We start from the raw sequence: 11,545 nt of genomic DNA, 5'->3' as shown, positions 1-11,545 counted from the left end.
TTTGACATGAAAACGTTCGTAATGTACAAGCAGTAATGGTAAAAAATAATTACATTAAAACTACTATTACATGGATACTTAAGTGCCTTGTTTAATATTTACTTGTAATCTGCATTTTTTTTTAGTGTACAGAATATATTTTAAACTAACTTTTTTAACCATTTTTAAAACTATTTTTAACCCAAGCCAAATATGAATGTTTAACATGCTGTACTAGCTTCCTCTCTTGTTGATGTTGAACTGGTGTTGCTGCTTGTTTGTTGAGCAAGACATTCTCACTAAAAATCGGTTAATGTTTCAGATTAAATCTTAAATATTAAATTCACGGGCTAATCTTCAAAGACGCGAAGACACGTGAAATAAAATCGTGTCCGTCACGTGTCAGTTTTTTTTTCCCTGATGATTTCGGAATGGGCCCAGTCAGGCTAAAATGCCGAATTAGAAAGTGACTTGGCTAGTGGGAATCTCTTTGAGGCTATTCGATTACCGCGAAAGCTAAAGCTGGCAGCCATGCCAGAAGGGCTATTTTAAACATGAATCACACTGACTTGAAACGTTCGGACTTCTAGATTATGGTTTAAAATCCACCTTTAAAATGAAAGATCCGGCTGAACTAGCTATTAAGCAAATTAAGTAAATGACTAGATAGCTAAAAAACAAACTATTTAGATTACTAGCTGTTAATTTGCTTGCTCGCTAGCTAACTATACAGCTATTTTGCTGGCAAAGTTATGAAGTATTCAGCTGAATGAGACAGTTAGCTAACGAGCTATCCTGCAAATGAACTCATAACAGCTAACAAGCAAGTTGATTAGTTGGAAAGTTAGCTTGCGACCTGATAAGCTTTAATTTGCAGGACAGCATGTTGGGTATATGATAGCTATTCAGCTGCCTAGCTTTTAGCAGGGTAGCTAGGCCGCTTGCAAGCTAGATAAGTAGCTCTCAAGCTAACCGAATATTTAGCCAACTAGGTAGCCTACAAATGAACTCATAACAGCTGGCAAGCAAGCTAGTTGACAATTAGCTTTATAGCAAATAAGCTAACGGTCAAGTTGGGTAGAGGAGAGCTATCCAGCTACCAAGCTTTTAGCTGGATCGCTAGTTTGCTAGCAAGCTGATAAGTAGTTCTCAAGCTAACTACCTCATAAGAGCTCACAAGCTAGCAAATTAGTTGGGGAGTTAGCTTGCTAGCCAAAAGGAATTTATTTGCAGGATAGCTCTTTTGGGGATAGGATAGCTATTTCGCTCACAAGTAGCTTTCGAGTCAGATAAGTAGCTCACTCATAACAGCTAGCAAGCAAGCTAATTAGTTGAGGATTAGCAAATAAGCTAACGGTCAAATTGGGTATAGGATAGCTATCCAGCTATCAAGCTTTTAGCTGGATCGCTAGTTTGCTAGCAAGCTAGATAAGTGGCTCTCAAGCTAACTCATAAGAGCTAGCAAGCTAACTAATTAGTTGGAGAGCTAGCTTGCTATCAAGTCTAGATATGCAGCTAGTTAATTTTGTATGATTTTACTCATGGCAAACAAAACAAAGGGCCAAATTTTTAATATTTCAAAATTTTATTAACGAACATAATCTCTGAGGAACAACAGCAGTTCTCGCGCTCTCTGTACATGCAACTGTAGAAAATAACAATTTTGAATTTTTTTACTTTTCAGTTTTTAGTCTTATACCCATCCTCCTCCTTCCCGGTTTCTCACATTATTATTATATATTTTTTTTTGTTTGGGATTTTTTTTTTCTCTTTTTTCAGGAAATCAAAAACAGCTAAAAGGTGAAAGTACTGGATGTCAATTACAGCACTGACGATAGCGTCGACAACCCCTCAAATTTGCCCCCACCCCCCCCCCTTTAGCTGCTCCAACAATATGTACACAAACTACATTGTACAAAAAAAAAAAAAAAGTTACATTGTTACATGAGATCCACCCGCGGCGAGCGTCATTTGCTCATTTTCGTTAGAAGCCCACATCCTACACAACTTTTCAGACTAGTACAAAGAAGAGGGTGCAAAAACGTCCTGGGAGGTTTTATTTACACAACTATTTACATTATGTCTCTTTCACGCATTACAAGGAGGAAAATTTACACAGCCGAGACCAACTTTAACCAAAACATACCACAGATGCCAGAAAAACAAAAGATAATAAATAGGTTATTTCTCACCATTTACGAGTAGTTCTCCATGCTTTGTATTAGTTATTGTCCATTCTAAAAAAAAAACAAAAAAAAAAACAGCTACAGTCTGGGTTTTGAATTTAAAAAAAAAAAGACAAAACTAGAAGAAAAAAAAGGCTTGAAATCGTGATACTCTTAAATGAAAAAATAGCAATAATGTATATCCAGTAAGAAAACCCGAGACAAATCGAAATTATGAGTGAATGTGAGGATTGTAGAGGTAATATGTTGCTGACTGAGGTGGCATCAGGCTAGCATCTCGTAACACGACTGACGTGTGTGTGTGTGTGTGTGTGTGTGTGTGTGTGTGTGTTTGTGCACTCACTGGATGCGGGAATCACTCGGTATGGCTGATTATTCACACCGGAAAATCAATCTGATTTAGTCTATTGCTCTGCGTGACCACGTGCGGGAGGGAGGGAGGGGGCGGAGTTCCGAAGGGGGCGGGGCAACCATCACCATTTCAAGCCTTTGTCGTTCAAATCAGTGATCGATTGCACGGGTGCGCAAAAATAAAAGGCCGACGGATGAAAACTCACGAGGGTGTCTTGTAAACAATAGCGAGGGTGTCAGCGGACAAAAACGGCTTTACATTCTGCTTTGCTAAGCAACGTGATTGACATGCCAAAACCAAAACAAACAAATAAAAAAAAAACACAGAGGAGATACATAGCGTTATACAGAGTTTAAAAGACACACGATAATCCTGTGACCAAAACACGAGCTAAATTTGGAAGAAACCAACACAAACCAAGAAAGGGGGGGGGAGGGGGGGGGTCCAAATATAAACTAGATTTGTAGCCACTTTTCTGCACAGTGTAATAGCACTCGATTACACATCGTAAACACGGCAACGACTTGATTGACTGACAGAATGTTTGATGGGAAAACGAAGCCTCGCGAAGCACCACCAGATGGCGCAATCTGTTGGCGGTTATCTTCAAACCAAGAGCGCCATCTAGTGGAGGAAAATCCTTTCACAAGTGCTTCATGAGGCTTCGTTTTCCCAACGCTACCTTTAACCCATAGGTGTCCAACTCCGGTCCTGGAGGGCCGGTATCCTGCATGTTTTGGAAGCTTCCCTCTCAAACACACCCGATTCAAACGATCAGCTCATTAGCAAGCTCTGCTAAACATTTGAATCGGGTGCGTTTGAGAGAGAAGCTTTGAAAACACGCAGGATACCGGCCCCCGAGGACTGGAGTCGCCGGCCCAGTAAAAACGGATTGATGTCGTCGATAGCGGTCAATGGCAGCCAAGGAGTTTTTCATAAGAGTAAATTGAGCGCTAGCATTTCGAGCGATAAAAAAGCTTTGATTTGTTTTATGAATACTACGGTGATTGAATTCAGAGAGGGATCCAATCCCTTCGTTTTGCTGTCAAAACTCATTCAATCCCAAAGACGTATTTTCCAGTTTTTTTTTTTAATTTAAAGGAGTCCAAATATTTAATCCTAGGAAGGTTTTTAATTTTTTTAAAGATCATTCACTTTTTTTAAAATATAAAATTATTAATTACTTTAGGGAATTATGAAATAAAGTATTCAGTACTTTAGTTTGGATCAATTATAAATAGTAAAGTAGATTAGGTACCGAAGTAATCAATTATTTTAGATGGTAAAAAGTCATCGATCGCTTTATGCAATTAAGTACAAAAGTAACTGATTACTTTAGATTCCATGACGTACTAATGTAATCAATTATTTTAAATACTAAAATAATTGATTCAATTATTTTAAGTATTTAAATAATTGATTACTTGGGTACTTCATTGAATCTAAAGTAATCAGTTACCTTCGTAAATACTTTCTAAAAGTAATCAGTTACTTTTGTAAATACTTTCTAAAGTATTTGATTGTTTTTGTACTTAATTACGCAATATTAGATGACTTTAGTTTTAAATTCAGACATTTTTCGAACCTCCTTTGGGATTGGGGGTTAAAAAAAAAATGGAAAAACATCTTTTTGAGCGAGTTGAGGAAACTTACAAGCGTCCAATTTGAAGGCCGTCTAAAGTCAAAAGAACTTAGTGTTGGAGCTCACCGGCGCCCTCCGGCGGGCAAGCGTTGCAGCGCGTAACGCTAAGCAGTAAAACGGAACCACGAGCGAGACAAAAAGGGAACGGAACCCCGCGACTCTCCGGACCCGCTCTCGATTTCCAACGGAATACGGCGAGCCCGGAAAATACCTCCGGCCAATTTTCCGTCGTTAAAAACACAAATAAAAGCGCAAAGACCAAACGCAAGCGAAAACAGCTTCCGTCGGCGAACGACATCACTTCCGCTTCCATTCAAACAATAAATATCTATGCGACTTTGCCCGACAACGAGTACATTAGTTTTCACCGGAAAAGGCATTTTCTTGGTTTGAGATTTCTCCGATATAATCGTGTAGTAAAGCGGTGAGTAATATTCCTCTATTTTTGTTAAATAAGTCCCGGTCTATTTTCTGCTACATGTGTGGAAATGTGTGGGCGGGCCTTAAATCCAGAAGTCAGCCATTTTGTAAGTTACGCTGATGTCGTTCCGGGTGAAGTTAGGACTGTACAAGTTTGCCTTTCCAATACTGACGGAATTGAGTACATATTTGGCCCACGGATATGAGGGAGGGAAAGTGCTGCCCGAAAGTGAACTGTACATAAAAAGATACTTTTTATTTCTTTTGTTTTTCTTTACACTTACTTGAGTGATATTACAGTACATAGGTTATTTACAACTGTGCAGTAATGTGTGGCAAAATAAATTATCTAGAAGGCAGCAAGAATACATTGGTTAACGAATATAAAAACTGTACATCATTTACGGAATACAACTTTTTTTCAGTTTTCTTTTGTTTTTTTTTGTTTTTTTTCCATTAAACTAATATTGGCTCTGTAGTGTTTCAAGTCACTTCCTCAGAAACAATGAAATGCCCAAGTAAAGAAATAGACAAAAACAATATTTTTCCCCGCCTGACGAACGACAGTTTCTCTTTGAATGTCAACATTCGTTATGTTTGTTTTTTTTTTTCTCTAGTTGTCCTTGTGGTGCTTTTTTTTTTTTTTTTTTTTTTTTTTGCAGTCTGAGGCGCTTGGATGCGTTTGTGGGAGGGAGCGAGGCGGGCCGAGACGGAACCGGACCCGCCGCGCCCCCCGTCCTCTGTTCTGCGTGGCTGAGAGGCTGCACCGACAGTTTTCCTCCTCTCCCGTCTCGCGCGCGCACACATTCACGCACGCACGCACGCACGAATGCACTCACGCTTGTATCCGTCCGCCGTCTCAGATTTGAACAGTGCGTGCAGCCCGAATCCGCCAGCACCCGCATGGAGATTCCCGGTCTGTCACTCGTAGTCGTCTGGCAGCGGATTCTCGCGAGATCCACAAGATGCACCATGTTTTCGTTGACATCCTCTGGAGAAGCTCCCAAAAGGGGGAGGATCCTTTTCAAGCTCCGCCCACGGCGCACAGGCACCATGCTGTTAGGAGAGCTCCTTTTTGACACATCTCCTCCCCCGTGGTAGGTCTTATGAAGCAAAGCCCCCCCCCCCCAGCCCAAAAAAATGAATGCACAAAATAGATCTCTCCCCCCCTCCCCCCCGCGTGGCTGAGCTCAAGGGAGTTGCGGGCCAGCGCCAAAAGCAAAAACGGTTTCTGCTTTTCATGCTCCGCTCGAAAAAGGAGTAAAAACTTTTCAGAATGAAAGTGCAAGTTGAGTATTTTCTTTCTCCCGGTAAAAACGAGTTTCCTTCTTCGAGGAAGAAAACGAAGAGCGTGTTTTTTTTTTCTCCTTTACTCTGCACTCGTCCGATGTACCTTTGCCGTCGTCTCGTCCGAAGGCCCTTCTCAAATTTGGTAGCCCTTTCCGTTTGTTCTGTTGGACAAATTCTCTCTGAGAAGAAGGGATTTGGAAAAATCAGCTCCTTCACAGGTGTCACGCCGGCAGAAGGACAAAGTCGTCGTTGACATCCACCATGGGGACGTAGAAGGACGGCACTTCGTTGACGCACAGGGACTTATGTCCGGCGGGATCCAGTTCCTGGACCTTCAGCTGCCACTCCATCCTTTGAACGGCGTTGAGGGCTGCTGCTTCGTGCTGTTGCCGCATCAACAGACATGTCTGCAAAGGACACAAATGGTCAATAAAAGAACAATGTTGACCAAGTCGGGTACGTCTCAATCTTTGTGCAGTAGTTTGTCCGATCCTTTGATCTTTCAAAGGTATTTCACATCAAAGGGAAAGCATTCAAAGAAGACACTAGACAGCTGAAAATTCACCCTGACAACGGGTTTAAGTTCAACAAGGCAAGACCACTTAGTTATCACATTACCAGGAGTAAAAAGTTGGTCATCATTTGACTAAAACGCTGCACGAATGATGTGGCAGTAGATGACCCAAAAATTGGTGAAAATACTACACAACGGTTAAGCAGGGGCAATTTTGAAAGTAGATAAATACTGAGTAGTTATATCCACTCAAAATAACAACGAATGAACGCTTCCGAACCGGAAGTCAAGGTAGCGTCGTACAAGTAACGTCCAATCACTCGATTTTTACCTTCATGCGGTCATATTTGTCATCCACATCCTGAATCCAGGAGATGAACTGTCGTGCGTTGAAGCGATCTCTCACCGATTTGTTCTCGTCACCCTGGCCAAGTCAGGCACAAGGAGATGTTATTTAAAAAAAAAAAAAAAAAATCTTTCACAGTCAAATGTATACATGAATCCAAATCCTTCCTACCTGGCTCTCTGATGGCATGTTATATACTTCCGAGTCCAAAAGCATCGTGCAGGCGCTGAACGGCACCGCCTGATTGGCTATGGTCCTTGCGGCCCTGCAGTGGACTCGCAACACTTCCTGCTCGCAGGAGACAATGAGCTTCTCCTGTAGACATAAAACACGGAAGCTGAATTCAGGACAGGCTTTGAGCAGCCAACATAATTCCGGAGACGAGATCTTGGGTTTCCTTACCCGTTCGATGCTGTGCTGCAAGCGGAGCTTTCCTCTCACTGCCTCCTGTTGTCTGAAGAGCTCTTTCAAAGGCTCCGACAGCGATGGGGGCGGGGCGATCTGTTCAACCACGAAAACCATCAAATGACAACAAAATTGACTTCGGCGCGCCGCGACCGATTCAAGTAAGGTTGGCATTCAAAGTGTGGAAGTCTTATCCAATGTACGGAAGTAATCATTTTCCAACTGCGTTCACGTGTACTCGCCAATAACTTCAAAAAGACTTGCAAATAGAAGAATGAAAGTATGTCGCAAATATCTTTGAACGTACTTGCAGGTTACATGCTAAAAATAAGGCTGTTCCATTGACCTGGAAGTCAATTTTTTACACACAACCTTAAGTCACAGTAAAAAAAAAAAGTGTGCAACTAAGCATAAATGTGATAACTATAACACCCAATCAAAAAATAAACGTACTAATTACTCCACCACGCAATGCATCCTGTGAATAGATTTTTTATTTTTTGCTGTTGTATTAATAGTAGTGAATAGTGAAAACCTGCATATAATTGACCTATGCTATTTTATTCATGAATTATCGGCATTTTTTCCTGCCACCAGCCAACAAAACCCAAATCGGTACCCGCCCAGCCCTACTAAAAACGTTTTTTAATCCGACGAGGTATTGAGTTGTTCATGCGCATACCGTGTGGCATTGTGGGAAAAACCGTGGCATTATGAAAAAAAAATACTAATTTCAAAAGTCTTTGACATTTCGAAAACGGTCGGTGCAATAACAATTGCCAGTGGGATTATGGGGAAAAATAAAAAGGCTGTCGTCAACATTTTTTTTAGATTTCAAACGTATACGAGATTGCCAGTCAAGAGAAAAACGTTTAGTCGGTACAAACGGGACAGAAAGGGTGAAGTTGTGCCATTATCAACTCACCACTGGGATATGAAGCTTGCTGAGAGGCTTCCCATCCAGAAGATAGGAGCCGGTGTAGGTCACATACTCGGCATAGCACTGCGGGGCTTGCGGGGTGATGTAGCACAAGATTTTCCTCTTTTCCTCAATCTTCTTCCTGATCTGCAGATACTCGAAATAAGGGTTGGAACGATCGCTGTGGTAAGGCTCGATGTCGTCCAACTTGATGGCGTTGACCACCACGGCCAAGGTCTGCTGGATCATCTCCCGGGTTTGCTGCATGGCCGTGTTGACCAGCTGCACTTGAAACTGCTGGCCGGCGGAACGCGCAAACTTCCTCTTGCGCGGATGCTGCGTCTGCGAGTCCTCGTCCTCCACCGGGAGCGGGCGGCCTTTACTTGTTTTGCTCAGTACCACCGTCGGCGTGCCGCTCAAAGAACTTGGTACGGAGAGGGCCAGCGTGGAATTGGATGGAGACGAGGAGATGCCGAGCAAGGAGTCTTTGTCTTTCTTTAAGGCCGAGAAGGCCAGGACCGAATTGGGGGTCGGGGTTCTCGTGGGAATGGCGTTAATGGTCACCACCGGGCTAATGGTCACAGACAGGGAAGAAGACGTTATGCTCGGAGAAACCGCGGAGGAGAGATGGTTCTTGGCCCGGTTTCGAGTCATCCTCTGGGGGATTTCCTCCACCTTTTTGGGGAGCTCCGCGGACACCGTGCTCTGGGGCGCCTGGGCCGGCTTGGGCGTCGTCTCTTGAGTCTCGGGATGCTCCAGCGAAACGGGAGGGCTAACGGCCGGCGGGAGGTGAGGAACGGGGTCCGGCGACAAAGATTCCGTCGGCGGCTCCGGCGTGTCCTCCGATCTCTCCTCCGACTTGTCAGCTGGAACCGTGTCCTGCGGTAACTGCAAAGACTCAGGCATGTGGTGAATCTGGAGGTGATGAAGCTGGCCGGGCTCGGGTTTCGCCGACGAGTACAACGTATCTTGATCGGGCTCGTCCGAGCCTCCGTACGGCATTTTACTTTCCAACATGATGCTCTGTTGCGTAAAAGCCAAAGGGCTGCTGACTGGAACGCTCTGAGGCTCCGCCTCCAACTCCTGCTGAAAGCTGTTATGGGATGACGGTACAACTAAGTCTTGCCCGGTGGGTTCCCCCAGCCTTTGGTCTTGAGCGGGGCACGCATTCTCCACAAGACCCGAATGGTCTACCTCCATTAAGTCGGGCTCGTCAACGCCCATAATCGCATGTCTGATGTGAGACTGAACGCTCTTGTTGAGGTCGGGAAACTCGGCGTCTCGATGCTCGGCCTCTTCGGGCTTTTCTGGGAGCGGCAGGTCAGGCAAGGAGAACGGTCCGAGGTCATCCAGCTCATCGGCATCGGTTGAGAACGGATCCGCCCAGGGCACGACCGGCTCGGGAGCAACGGCCGGAGTCAGGTGTCCGTCAGCGGGAGGGCAGAAGGTGTGCGCGCTCTGCCTGCCGGCCGGCTCGTCGCGCGCCGTCTCCGCGTCCATCTGGTGGGTCATCTCGAGATTCGATTTGTTGCAGTCCTGGAAAAAGGACTCCAGTCTCGTGGAGGACGAGGACGTATTTAAGTAGCCGGGTTCCTCATCCAGAGCGGTATCGGGTCTCTCCAGAGAGGGAATGTCGGCAACAGCCTCCTTCTGCTCATCAAAATCCTCCGGGTCTTCTTCCTTGTGCCACCTATTCCAGGTGGCGTACGGAGGAGTTACAGACGGGTGTCCGGACAAATGCTGAAGGTCATTGTCCGAATGAGAATAGGGACTGGTGATTTTGGAGACGGCGGCTTCGATCTCCCCGTACGACCGATGGGGAGATTTCATGTCCACGTCATGGTTCCAAGCCATGCTGTGATCGTAGCAGTTTTCCCCATGGTTGGCTTCTTGATGCGGCGGGGTGAAACGGTGGACCTCCGGTTCTTGTCGATCTGGCGACTCCACGTGCCAACTCTTTCTCAAAGGGTCCTCAACCTGAGCAGGGAAGGAAGAGGCTTCCTGCGTTTGCTGCGTCTCGTGCACGGCACAATGATCGGCTTCCGTTCTTTCGTCCAGATCGAGGTCTTCGCCCTCATCCTCCTCTTCTTCCTCTTCCTCCTCTCTTTCTTCTATGACCGAAGGGAGATCTGAGAGGACCAAGTTGGGCTCGCTGTGGTGAGGTTCTGATATGTCATCAATGTCAAGCGGAGGCAGTGCTGCAGGAGCTGGCGTTGGCGGGGCAGCGATGTCAAAGCAGGGCTCCTGCGGATCCGGTCTGTGAACCGGCGTTGACGGCTTTGGCAAGTAACTGGCGTAAACGCTATCAGAAAGATGCTCCGTGCTCTCTGCGCACGGGAGAGTTGGCGTCGCCAGTTCCGACGTCGGATGACTCGGCTCCTGCCGGGGAGACAGCAACCGCATCGGAGAGAAGTAAGGCGAGGGCGAGCTCTCGAGTCTATCCGCAGGTGCCGATTTTTCTTCTAGGATCTGTGAACCGGCAGTCGGGTCAAATTCAGCCGACGGATCGCTATGATGTCGGAGGAACTTGTCCGCCTCGATTTTGAACTCGTCTTCTAGAGGCCTGCGAACGTCAGAGGAGGCGGAACGGCTGATGAGAGGCAGCTGGAGGTTCTTCGCCGGTGTAGGGCATGTGCCTTCCTGAAAGCCTTGGGAGTACCTGCTGGTGGACAACACGGAGACGTGTAAGAAAAAAGTCAAGGGTAAGAGCAGATAAAAGCATGAACTCAATCACGGCCTTAATAGGGCTGAGAATTTTTCTCATGATCCGATCCCAATCTGATTTTTGGTTCTACAGTTGGATCCAGAATCGATTTTCAATTCAAATCATCAAAGTCTGCTCTAGTCTTATTTGTAAGACGAAATGACGACTGGGCACATTCAAGTGTCGTTTTGTATGAATTCAGTTTTGAATCGTAAGGAAAGTTCCTTTTTCAGAAAAACATTTGATTAATAAAAAAAACAAACATATAATGGTAGACGGAAGCCTTATTTAATTAGGTATTGAAAGCGGTGACTAGGTGGATCCTAAAGTAAAAATGTCAAAATAATTTAACCCCCATCATTCTTGTCAGTTTTTTATAGATTGATGAACCATATATTGTATAAATATTAGTTATAGTTATTAATGCCTGAAGCACAGATGGACATTTTTTTTTCCGTCTGAGTTTGAAATGTCAGACGGCATGTAAATGCACCACTTAGCGGATAATGCTAGACACGCTTGTGCCACATCGTACAATGCTAGCTTAGTTGACTAGCGGTTTATTGGCGCCCGTTTTTTTCCGTCTGAGTTTGAAATGTCAGACGGCATGTAAATGCACCACTTAGCGGATAATGCTAGACACGCTTGTGCCACATCGTACAATGCTAGCTTAGTTGACTAGCGGTTTATTAGCGCCCTTAATTATCAATTTAATATATATTTTTTCAAGTGGCGCCTTGTTGATGTTGGTAAAGATGCAAGGAGTAAAGCTAGCTGGTAGCAACCAC

General features: G+C 44.7%; 1 protein-coding gene across 3 annotated transcripts in view; it reads right to left on the bottom strand.

Annotated features, from left to right (window-relative positions):
• Window positions 1-2,008: 2,008 nt before the first annotated feature.
• ankrd11 (ankyrin repeat domain 11) overlaps window positions 2,009-11,545 on the bottom strand; it is a 76,169-nt gene continuing 66,632 nt past the window's right edge. For 2 of the 3 annotated variants that reach the window (XM_088412950.1, XM_088412951.1), the window contains exons 10-14: window positions 8,060-10,715; window positions 7,132-7,230; window positions 6,901-7,044; window positions 6,715-6,807; window positions 2,009-6,276 (exon numbers count right to left, since the gene is read on the bottom strand). In XM_088412950.1, the coding sequence (XP_088269076.1) occupies window positions 6,091-6,276; window positions 6,715-6,807; window positions 6,901-7,044; window positions 7,132-7,230; window positions 8,060-10,715 (3,178 nt within the window). In that variant the 3' untranslated portion in view covers window positions 2,009-6,090. The remainder of the gene's footprint in view (window positions 6,277-6,714; window positions 6,808-6,900; window positions 7,045-7,131; window positions 7,231-8,059; window positions 10,716-11,545) is intronic. The other variant, XM_088412952.1, reaches the window with a different exon arrangement.

Source organism: Hippichthys cyanospilos, chromosome 4 (genome assembly GCF_059441005.1).
Source record: "Hippichthys cyanospilos isolate Australia breed blue-spotted pipefish chromosome 4, RoL_Hcya_1.0, whole genome shotgun sequence".
Classification (NCBI taxonomy): Eukaryota; Metazoa; Chordata; class Actinopteri; order Syngnathiformes; family Syngnathidae; genus Hippichthys; species Hippichthys cyanospilos.
This window is presented reverse-complemented; position numbering and strand designations above follow the sequence as displayed.